Source organism: Mytilus galloprovincialis, chromosome 4 (assembly GCF_965363235.1).
Source record: "Mytilus galloprovincialis chromosome 4, xbMytGall1.hap1.1, whole genome shotgun sequence".
NCBI lineage: Eukaryota > Metazoa > Mollusca > Bivalvia > Mytilida > Mytilidae > Mytilus > Mytilus galloprovincialis.
In genome coordinates, this window is record NC_134841.1 from 101,447,608 (window position 1) to 101,460,560 (window position 12,953).

The 12,953-nt window shown below is 29.5% G+C and overlaps 1 protein-coding gene across 2 annotated transcripts in view; it reads right to left on the reverse strand.

Annotated features, from left to right (window-relative positions):
* Positions 1–12,953, reverse strand: part of LOC143073636 (endoplasmic reticulum-Golgi intermediate compartment protein 1-like) — a 16,872-nt gene continuing 3,919 nt past the window's right edge. Inside the window, exons 3-9 of one of the 2 annotated variants that reach the window (XM_076249320.1) lie at positions 12,810–12,901; positions 11,678–11,802; positions 10,864–10,977; positions 10,115–10,169; positions 7,675–7,775; positions 4,591–4,713; positions 1–4,104 (exon numbers count right to left, since the gene is read on the reverse strand). In XM_076249320.1, coding sequence (XP_076105435.1) covers positions 3,997–4,104; positions 4,591–4,713; positions 7,675–7,775; positions 10,115–10,169; positions 10,864–10,977; positions 11,678–11,802; positions 12,810–12,901 — 718 coding nt within the window. In that variant the 3' untranslated portion in view covers positions 1–3,996. Of the gene's footprint in view, positions 4,105–4,590; positions 4,714–7,674; positions 7,776–8,451; positions 8,553–10,114; positions 10,170–10,863; positions 10,978–11,677; positions 11,803–12,809; positions 12,902–12,953 lie in introns of both variants that reach the window. The other variant, XM_076249322.1, reaches the window with a different exon arrangement.

Consider the following 12,953-nt stretch of genomic DNA (forward strand, 5'->3'; position numbering starts at 1 on the left):
TAAGTTTTTTTTCTTTCTTTTATTGAAAATAAATATATTCCTGCACTCTCCCACACCACAAGCTGTTGAAAAAAATTGTTACTGGTCATAAAAAAATATACAAATCTATCCAAATACAGTTTGGTCCATACATACTAAAATAACCCTGAACTCTTACAATCTAATAATCCAGCTAGAAACTACTAATATGTGGTCCACTGAAGGGAGATTTTTGTATCCTTCATTAAATGCTATACATGTATTTCATGATGGCTATCGTGATCATGTTATTAGATTTAGTAGTATCTTCTTGTTCATCTTAAGAAAAGGCAACAAATATTAACTATAATTGTAAACTGCAATGTTTTTTTTCTGATTTAAACCAATTTCAAGAGCAGCATGGATTGACTTTTTGAACCTAAATCATTTTACATTTCATGCACTCTTGCAAAATGTGACTTGTAAATTCAGAAAATAATGCATGTGTTTATTAGTTTGAATCCTTGACCTCTAAAACAATATTTGAATTCTAATAATTGCAATTGCAAAAATTTTATAAGGGAAAAAGTTGCTGAAGTAATGAATGCAAGCTTTTTATTATTGCTAAACCTGGTACTGTCACATTTTCGCATTAATAAAGACATCAAAATATTTCTGAGTTTACACTGATAAATATAATATCACATTTACTCAACACCAGGCTACTACCAACAGTGAAATAAATTTACAATCTAAATACATTTTGTACATTGTATGATTACAGATTTTTCCTTAAAAAAGAAAAACTTTCAGCTAAATATAATATTGTTCTAAAATAAAGAAATTACAGGAATAATTTATTTCTAAAGACTACTCAAGAAACAAGTCCCCTTTAAATTAATGTAGAGGTATATTATAAACATTTCAATGTGTTTTACATGGTCAATCTAATAGATTGGGTTTTAAAAACTTGAGCAGTGAACCACAAGTATCATATAAGTTCATAACTATCTCAGAAATCAAATTCTAAGTTGAAATAATGGTATGTCCTAAATTTTCTTTAGATAAAATCTATTATGTCACTTTACTTATAAAAGAATTACAAAATAATTCAAAATTATGCATTCCTGGGACTATGTATTTTATCGTTAAGTACACTCTCTTTTTATAATAGTCACACTGTGAAAAAAAAATCCTGTTGGCCCATCATAACCTGTATTAGAAAATCTGTTGGGATAGATAAGGTATTTTTAGTAATGGTTTTTGGAAAACAATACATAAAATTTTATCAATCTCAATTTTTTTTGTGTTTATAATTTTATGTGTTTATAGGGTTGTGTCAATGTGTTCATGGTATTATTTTAAGACTAGTACAATGTACCGGCCGAAGCATGAGAAAATGCAACAATTCATTTTAAAATGTACACATTTACTAAATAATTATATTTCAATAAAATTAATCCTCAAATATTTAACACCCAAATAACATTTTCAGCTACAATATCAAAAAATATCTACAAATACCCTAACAATCTAACAAAAACTATAAAAAAAGTAAAACTCTGACAAAAAGTAAAATTACAAAAATACAGAACTCCAAGGAAAATTCTAAACAGAAAGTCCTTAAGAATTATAATTTATAGAATTTATATATGAAGTAACTTATCAACATCAAACAGCAGAGTCTCACTTTTTCAACAAAAGTCGAAGGTTAGACAAAAAAGAAGAAAATTTAGAAAGCTGCACAACAAATTATCCTCAAAATATATTAATATTCATTAAAGAAAATTCATATTGTTTATGTGATTAAATGCATTTTCTGTTAAGAGACATGATTTAAACTATTGCTTATGCAGAAATCACAATTTTCATTAAATATCCTAAACCGTATGATGATCCTAATGATAGGCAATATAAAAAAGATGGCTTTAACTAATTTTAGTTTACAAACTGTCTGATCTAGTAAATGGACATTAAATATGAAATCAATAACAAAATAACAAATACTATGGAATGTAAATTAGAGCACCTTGCTGTAGGCCACAATATATCATGGACATAAAATAATGTACCCGGTACCTAAACGTTTAGAGAAAAATGTGTGTCCTCTGGCAGTATGAGGATATATATATTTTTTTGCAATCAGAAGCAGAGCAAATACTATATATATATATATGACAATTCATTTTACAGTTTAACATTTTATATCTGTATTATATAAAATTATAACTTTATAGAAGCTGCTTGAGATCAAGGATAGATTGCAAGCAGTATTTCAATATATTGCTAATATACAAATGCTGACCAAAGGAAGAGAAAATGATAAAGACAGGCAGAAATTGATAACTTTTCTCATCCTTTTTTTAGTGTTCCATAATTTCGTTTTTTAATACATTATTACTTGCATGAAAACACAATCAGGACTAAAAATGAAACCCTTCTGAAGCCATTCATTCCTTGGTAATCGCCAATAATAACATCACTGTCATATAAGACCATGCCTTTCACACACTTGTCCTTCATCAGGGTATAAAACAACCGCATTTAAAATTCACATTCTACACCAATTAGAACACTGAGATTCAATGAGATACACATATGATTTTTTTTTAAATGAATGAAAGAAATGTAAAATATATGTCAAAGTTCAGTATGTTTACTGATCTGTAAAACAAATAAAAAAATAACAATAAGGCAACCAATGGCAACATAAAATTCAACAATCTCTCACCACACTCTTGAATACACACTAGGAGTTCAAATAGATAATTTGATTTATTGCACTGAGCTGACAAAAAGTGAAGGATAGGTGGGGTTCAGAAAAAACAAATTCTTACAAATAAGAAGATTGTTATAATTATTGAAACATATAACTCATGGAATTTTAATTAATAGCTGTTCAATATTTGTTATTAGAGCGAAATTTATTTTTAATATCTGAAACCAAACCAAAGTGACAGTTATTGCTATGTAAAAGCTGCCTAAATTGTGACTAGAGGGATTCAATGTATACACATCTGAAATCTGACAATTTGCCAAAAACAGCAGACAAATGTACCCCAATTGATGTGAATTGCAGACTTTTTCAACCCGAAGAAATTCTCTTACCAGTATATCATTAAATTTCTGAGATCATCAAAGACGTTTAAATTATTAATATAATTTCCACCAATGAGAGATTTAAAAAAAAATATAGAAAAAAAGAGAAAAGATGATTTAGAACACAATATTTTTAACACTATTAAAGAGAAATGTCTGTGAGAAGTAAAGATATAAAAGCAGTTCTTCATTCTACCTGTAATACACATGAAACTTACAACCACACAAATAAAAAATCTATTTAACAACTAACAAATTCTGCTGAAAAGCTTATAAACATTAATAAAGATAAACGCAAACTTGAAAAGTATTTTCTTGCAATCTCATCAACAATAATATTTTTTTTTTTTGACTAAAATATGACTTAAAATTACTTTTATATAACAATTAATATTCTTTTAAATTATATGACTAAATCTGAATAACCAGAAATAAAATTTGAAATATAAAAGATATTCACAAAATACTTTTTAAAACAAAATTTTCCTTATGTCTAATTTTGGTAATATTACTACTAAGTTGTTTGGTTTGGTTATCAATATATAGCTTCATATTTAGAAATGTTTGACATATTTTTCTATCTCATTCTTTTTTCCTTCTCAAAATATCTTTTAGTGACTGATAATAAAGATCGTATTCCACATACATTTTGTATTAATCTACATTTTACATTAAAAAATACAAATGTAGTTGAAATTGAGAAAAACCAAAATGATGAATCTCAATAATACCAAAATAACATTATAATTATCAAAGGAAAATTCCTAAAGTACACTAATTTATTCATATCATGGTTTCTACTTTTTAAATGAATTTAGTTATTCATTAGAAGTACTGTATTGGTCAACAGTAACATTTGAAGTTCTTTAAATACAAAAGACAGATCATTTATAGTGAAAAAATAGAGAAACAAATGTGAAAACTAAAACAAGTAATCCATTAACTCAATTTTCCTAATTCTGCCTTTTTAAAGATTTCTGCAGCAGTAAATATACAAGAGTCTAAAATGCCAGCTACTGTAAATGTTCCTCCAACTATGGCACACACCTAAAATGGAAATAAAATACAACTCAGTTAGTTATTTATATAAATTACATGGATATTGTATTTCCAAATGGTTTTACTAAACATTTCATATTCATTCAATCAATTAATTCTGTGCAAGTTAGAAAATATGTCATAAAATCAATGGCACAAAGATAGATAGTATGGACTGATTTTTTGAACAACAAATGTGTCCTTCTAAAATAATATATGAATATTTTAGAAGTTTTATAGGAACATTCATTTTATTGTTATATCTTCAAATCACCATGGAAATGATATAAATTGTGTTGAATTATCTCTGCATTCGAGAAGTTCAATAATGTGCTGGATTGATGATAAATTGTATTTTCGTGGATTATTAATTTCATGGTTTTGTCAAATATGTATTTTTCAACCATTGTTTCTGGGTTTCTAATCCATAAGTTTGGGAGTTTGTATTATCATAGCCCAGACACTTGAATCAGAACATAACCTAGCATCACTTACCGTTGTAAGGAAAGTATAAAATGGTTTGTTCTTTTCAATATATCTAACTGTGATGGGACTGAGTTCATATCTAAACCATATAGCAGGTACTACACGTCCACCGTGACCATACTGCATAACTTCCTACAAAATACATCTTGTTATTAAATCTAGATCTGTTGTATTTCTATTTAAAAAAACAAGCCATTGGTTAATAAATTAAGGTACTAGCTTAATAATTGTAATGTCTTTTTGAAAGTTGTTTATACACTTTTATGTGTACACTTGTCAATATCATGTTAACATTTTCCACAATTTCTATCATTTGCCTGCAACAAGTCTATTTGGACAGTAACAGGGGAGTAAAACATTGTTCTAAGAGTGCACAATACCTCAATCTTATCATTGTTTGAAAGTCCTGCTCCATGGAAACCTACTAATATTAATCTAAACAACATGTAAAATTTCACCTCAATGGATTAATGCAAACTTGAGATATTGAAAAATTGTCTTTTCCACAAATAAAGTTCCATAACTGTGTAAGAACTTTTAGGAATAAATTCTTAACGGTAAATTGATGATAGAAATTAGGGTATTTCCATTTGATACACACAAATAAACACACAATAAGAAATATTTTAAAATGTTGTTCTCTTAACCCTTTCCCTTTCATGCATTTTAGACCTTTATGTATCGAAAATGCATTATCAAAATTTAAATGAATACAGCATTCGCATCAATGGTCATACACATGCCATGTTGGGCTCAAATGAAAGATCATTGGTAAAATATTTCAAAAAATTAATTTTGAAGATAATTCGTCATTTTTTGGTCACGTGGTGTATTTCCAAAAGTCACGTGACTGTTGGAGAAAAAGTGAAAAAATATGAAATCCTTGGGCAAAAAGTCGTGCAGAGACATATTGGTGGGCTAATAGGGTCAGGTTTTGGTGGAAACACAATGCCTCGAGTCTGTTGAAGCCATATAAGTTATCATATTGGTATAAATAGACGCATAACGTGCTATAGGCCTTGAAATATCGATGTCCGTAACATTCAAAATAACTGATTTTAGATGCTCTTTTTGTCCGATTTCAAACTTGGACCCTAGTTATTTGTCTTATTCTTTTCAATCAATCAGCAACCTAAACTTTGTTTTTACAAGGGAAAATTCATTGAATTACCAATGCTAGCTTGATCTGGGACACCCTTGACCGAGCCCGATGGAGCAAAGGGGTAAAAAAGGGGGGGGGGCAATTTTGCACACACATTCTTTTAAAAAAATTTCGTAGGTTTCCTTTTTGAAATTGAAAGTAAAGTTAAGTTAAGTTATATTTAATATAGGAAATTATTTTTCCAACTCCGGCAGTGAGATTCGAACTCTCAATCTTAGCGCCTTGGGATAGATCAGCGTACCCCTGCACCACTGGCATTGTAGAGAATTTATTGAAATTTAAGTACTTAAGTCTACTACTACGGAAGAAATTAAAAAAAATAATAATATAAAGATTCTCACCCAGTTTGTTTTCTTTTTGGAATTATGTGTTCAGATGATAATTTTTTGTTGCCAAATGCATGATTTTTACGCAAATCAAGGAGGAATCCACTCTTTAAACTGTCATTTTTTCATTGAAAGATACATGTTCCTTTATTCAAACAAAAGTGTTTTCAACTTTAGTATACTGCAACACTTACGAAACCATGTTTTGTTACATCTATTTCAACTTTACAAAAAAAAAATCAGAATATTTTAGCGGTTTTTGTCTCTTTTCTCATAATATCTTCAAGAAATGACTTCAGATTTTTAGCGTATTTCAAGTTTGTGATTGCGTTGATACACTAAAAATTACATTTGCAACTAGTGTACAAGTTAGAACTATTAGTTTAATACTATTCTTCAAAAACTCACTGCACAGTTATTGAAAAAAGTCCTAAATCCTCTTAAAAGAACAGTTTTCTTTGCAATATTTCTCAAAATTCGAAGAAAAATAAATGGTTTTTACAGAAAAATTACACATCAGTAAGTGGCCACTTGTTTATTAACTAATACTGATAGAGGTTTGATGCACATTAAATCACATTGCTGGTTATCTGAGGATTATTTTGAGCCCTTAACCACATCTGTACGTCAGCAAATGGCGATTAAACAAGTCTAAATGTCCACAAAAAATCTTGAAATTGGTTTCACCGGTAAAAGTGAAAGGGAGAGGGTTAAGACACAAACTATGCAGATGAATAATCAGTAATAATTTCCTTCACCATTCTACAGATGCAAAAACAATTGCTTGGCTTATTGAAATTATGTGTAGTAATGTCACCACATCAACTTAAGGTTCCATCTACACACCTCAAGCTAAACAAGGGGTGCTCTTTGCTAACACAAAGCTTATTAGTGTGCCAGAATGACCTCAGACATATATATATATCTGTATAAAACTTTTCTCCTCATGTTAAGATTTATACTCATTATAAAAATGCTGGTCCATGAATTATTTTTGTAGAAATTATTTTCTAAGCTTATAAAATACAGTATATTTGTTTGTGTACGTTTTTCTGAATTCCCATGCTCACCTTATACAGTAGAAATTTTATAAAAATTCAAACAAATAAATCTTGGCTAACTCATGTTAGTAAAATATGTTAAGCAACAACAAGCTTTTGAGACACCAACATTAGTTTAACATTCAGAAACCATCATATAAAGATCACTGGCCTGTATTATTTCTGTACCTATGCATAACATCCAATTCAAGAAATCTGAAAATGAAGTGGTTGACAAATCTGATCCTTTCAAGGCCTAATAAAAATATGTGTTTTAAGTTGTCTTAGAATCCCAATTCTAAATTTACGGGGCAAATTTCAGATAGGTACTGTAAATGTTAAGATCCCAGGTAACATAAACATGTTTTTCAATGATTAGTTGGAAATATTGACTGTAACTTTGACTCTGTAAATCAAAAGGAAACATTAAAAAAATATTTTGACCTATAACAAGGAACAATTCTAAGACATGCTTTATATTAGTAATTAAAAAAAATAACCAAAAAAAACTGTGATTATCTCCCTTGTTCCAATTTCTTTTTTGCATGCATGTTGTAATACAAACCCTGTAAGAATAAGTGTATTGGTAAGGATAAATGATATTCCTGCTCGTATCTTCATACACACTTGGTACAACTTTAACAATGTAATCGTGTGTTGCTAGTGCTATAAATATACAAAACCCAAACATAAGTTGAATATCACAAATAAAATTAGGATCATCCATAACTGTATCAAGTCGCATCTATTCTAAGTATACTGAAATTTTGTTTTACATGACAAAGTCTTAACGTAAATGATGCAAAAAAAGAAAATTATAAATTTTCATTAGAATTAATTCAGCTCATAAATCTTCAATTTCAACAAAAATGAAAAACCAAGTGACAAAATAGATGTGGCTTGCAACAGTTGACACATTTAGAACAGTAACCATTTTCTCAAAAATAGATGCTTTGATTTGTTTTCGGAATAATTTGACACTATTCAAGAAGAAAGAAATATTTAAATATTAGGCTGCTTGTCTGTCATAGTGTTTTCCAATAAAGAATGGTGTGAAAAACCAAAGCATGCATAATGGTTCTAAAAACCAAAACATACAGGGTGAAATAATAATCAAAATTAATTCACATTTTAATCATAACTGATACAATATTCCAAACATGCTCTATGAAAAACACCTAAGATAGACATCATTAATTGAAAAAAGAATCAATTGACTTTTATTTAATGAAAAAGTAAAAACAGGTCTAGCATATCACTTCCTTGATGAGAAAATGGTTACCATCTGATAATTGGTTCATTCACAAATAAGGATTGTGACATGCACATCCCACATACTAACCCTATAGGAGTATGTATACTGGTAAGGGTATCCTACATTACCCCTCTTATCTTCATAAACAGATGGAACTATTTTTACAATGTAGTTATGAGTGGCTAAAGCTAAAAATAAGAAAATTCATTGAGCAAAAACTGAAAATAATCTTGAAAGTAAGAAAAGACTGGCCAAAGAAATTCATTATAAATCTGCATAGGGAAATGTGATATTAGGTGAATAGATACAAAAAAAAATGTGTCACAACATATACCAGGATATAACTTCCTACCCTTGTTGAAAAACTTTAAATGAAAGGAATTCTCAAAAGCACAAGCGCTGAACTTTATTTTTAGAAAAAGAACTTTAAGTCCTGTGTGTGCTGTATATCCTATAAATACAGGTATTGATAAATCAACAGGTTTTAGGGAGAAATCAGAAACTTTGTTGAGAGCTGACAGACTGATAAACAAAGAGACAGTTCAAACCTATAATTTGTTTGATTTAACTGAATAAATAATAATAATAACAAATACATAGATAATCACTGGTCACAATCAAGATAAGTGTAAGAAAACAGGAGTATAATACCTTTAACAAAAAGATTTAAGCAAGAAAAAGTTGTGTCACCTACACAGTTAAAAGGGATTTTTTTGTCATGTCAACTTTTGAAAGTGTGCACAGTTCTGAATCAGTGACAGTAAAGAGATCATCAAAACACTACAAAAGCCAGTAAAGAAATAGACAGTAGAGAAATAGTGTAAAAACAGTAGAACTGAACTACATCTGATCATATACATGTATATATCAAGTAAATAATATTTTTCTGTATCTTTGAAATGTATCTGTTTATTTTGAGTATGTTAAAAATGTTGATCCTGTTGTAATTTTTGTCTGCCTAGTTCATATGTAATGGAAAAAATGACAGCAAAAGTTAGTCTTTCAAACTGAAAATGCATTATAATGTGTAAAAGTCTATTTAAATATTTTAAATCACCTATATTTTTTTCAACATTTTTTTAGTGTTTGCAACTGTACCAAGTCAGAACCTCACAAATGTCTGTTATTTTCGCAAAATAAAGGTCTTTAAAGTTTGGTTAGATGGTTAAGTCTTGTTTTTTAATGATACAATTTCTTTTTTGGTATAGTTTTGTAACAATTAAGGGTTAAAGTCACAAAAAGAATTGTCTCCCTTCTTTCAATACTCTAGATTTCGGTTTTCATTGTTACATAGGTGTTCATTTAAAAAAAAATGTTAACTTTTAATATGAATCTGTAAAATGATTATGCTTATAAAGTAGAATGACTGTATTCTTAAACAATGCCTTCTGGACATGTGTTACATTTTCTAAGGTTTTATTCAAATTTCCAAGACATTTACAATTTTGACCTGTTTGGAGACAATTAAATACTTTTGTATCTTTGAAGTTAGAACACTTAATTTTGCCTATTTTCAAGACAGAACAGGAATGGTTCTTCATTCTAATTTTTATGGCCCAACACCCCGGATTTTGTCCACTTTTTATGGCCCAACACCCCAGATTTTGTCCACTTTTTAAGGCAAACATTAAAGTTTTTCCCTTTATAAAGATAGAGCACTAATTAATAGACCTTTTTCAGACAGAATACTAAGGATATTTTGAACTCTTAAATTTTTTTGTAATTTCAGTCATGGTAGCCATGTTCTTACCTTGACCTGCACTTCTATCTACATCTTCTAAGGGATTAAACGATCCTTTAACTTCCTGTAAAACAAATCATTTCTATAAGGATGTATTCAGGTTCGTAATGCATTTTGTTCTTTCAGGGATGCCAATTTTTTTGTGTTTTTATATAATATTTCTTTTCAAGTGCTTTTTTGAAGTCTCTAATTTCCCATGAAAATCACACAATTCCTTCTATGACTATTCATTGTGCTTAATTTGAAAGAGGTTTCAGTCTAAGCAAGAAAAATGTAATTTATTTGCAGGTTATGGTAGTTATATATTTTTCTGTGTGATTTTAAATCTTTTGCTTCAGACCTAGCATGTTAAAGCATGCAAAAAGTAAAATAGCAAAAAATATAGAACTCCGAGTAAAATTCAAAACAGAAAGTCTCTAATCAAACCGCAAAATCAAACACATCAAACGAATGGATAACCAGTCGGACTTAGGGGGGGGGGGGGGGAGGGGTAATTGGTTGATTATATAGGGAATCACTGAAGTGTGACGGGAGCGGGCCCCCTCTTAGGCAGCCAGTTGGCCGCCACTTATGAAAATTTCTAGATCCGCCACTGATAACAACTGTGACATTACTGTCTATGTACATGCATTTTAACTTTTGGTTTTTGTTTGTTCTATCACCTGATACTCTATCAATCATTATACATTCAACTCTAACTATACAGGTTTGCTTTCAGAATTTGCCTCATTCAAATACTTCATTGACTTGATATTTACCTTCCCTTCTTGTAAATCCATACCAAACCGGACTTTATGTATCAGATGTGTCATATCAGGATTATCTGGCTGAGTTCTAGAGGAATGAGTCGATACATGAAAGTTACCGGGAACCTGTGAAACAAATAACAACTTGTTAATTGTATCGTAGAAAGGTATTAATGGTAAATAAATAAATAAGAAATTACATAATGAACTTCAAAATAAAAAAAATGGCATCATGCGTTATTTTTCCAGGTGCCTGGCAGAGTAAACATAACATACTTGATTTGAACTGATCAGCTGTGGATAACAGAGTGAATATTTGAATGCACATGTCCGACTTTGTAAATAAAAGTTTTAAAGTTTTGGTATCATTGGGCTAATTTTAGTATAATTTTTCCTTTGTCTTATGTTGGAAAATAACATTTGCTGCCAATGTCTAGTTTAACAATACTATACTCATCACTTGGGAGTACAATATTTTTTGATTCACCAAAACCCAGTATTTTGATTGGTCGATTTTCAAATCTGAGTACAACAATAATACTTAAAGTTTTGTCATACACTGCATATAAGAATAACTCATTTCTTACATGAACTACAAAGTTGCATTAATAAATTAATCTTGGCATATTCCATTAAAATGTATGGGAGGGTAGGAAGGGACTTTCAAATAATCCCTACAAACAGAAACATTTGTTATTTTGCATAATGGTAATAGACACATACTGAAAAAAGACCCATGACTGACATTTATTAATTAAACTTCCCTTTCTACCCTCTCACATACATTTTAATGGAATAACCCTATGTTAATTCTGCAAAAACTTACTTTATTGATTACAAAATGAGATTCCATTCTACATCCCTTCCCTTCATTTACTTCGATCTTTTGTGTGTCATCTTGAAAACCAACTTCATGTCTGCCCATATCATCTTGAATATCTATACCCACATCTGAAAATATTGAAAGAAAAGTAAATATGGGACTCTTCTGTAACATTTTGTGTGTTATAATGTTAATATAATGATAACATTTTATGACATTAACACTTTGGTATAATTTTGTGGACATGATGTCATAATAAATCATTTAATTTTAACCTGTGGAAAATAATAAATATTACAGACTTCAAATACCTATCAAGTAATCCTACCAAGCTACACTATTAAACTATTTATCATACTCATTTGAAAATAAAAAAAAGTAATGAAATGAACAAAGGAAAGGGGATAAAGGTTTGTTGTAATTTAAGGTTCCACTAAAGTCAAAATATAGGACACTTTATAAACATCTAAACATTGCCTGTATTTTTCAACCTGTAATGAATAAAGTCATAAACTATGGGAACATATGTTCATTTAAACATGCTAAACATAAACACACGGTGTAAATTGTAAATAAACTTGAAATTGTTATGTTGTGGCCAAACCAGTTATTAGGGTGAATAATAAATTTTCAAAACAATCTGGAGGCCTGCTAGATGACTTAACTTGTTCAAAATAAATATGGACGAATACCATTACATGTAATGCAGTACAAATGTTGATTTTTCGAGTTTCAGTTAATTTCATGTGTCTCAGTAAATGAATAACTAAGGTACAATACAGAAATTGGACAAATATGCCATTGCGCTTACAATATTTCTGCTACAAAACAACATTAGCTTGTACTGCATTACATGTAACAGTATTCGTCAGCAAACTTAATTTGCGACCATCAAATTACCAATTGATGCAGTCGGAGCTTAAAATACAATACAGTTACCTCCTAATTAGTATTTACTGGTGAAAATTCAAATGAAACATTATCTTTTCTTAGTTTGTATGTTGGAGTAGTTTCTTAACAGCTAGCTTTTGATTTATCAGAAAACACTTTGCTTGTAAAATATAGCTTTTTTTCATGAAATAAACAAAACATCAAAACACTAAACAACACTTTTTTATAGAAATATTTTACTCACATTCACACTTTAATTGAGGTAGTGTAATATTAATAAATACTGGGATCTTTTCTGTGTGTCGAACTGGGTCCTCTACTGTCAGTTCACTTATTCTGTAAAACAAATTATATAAATGTACACCAAAGTAAACCAACAGTCGGATAC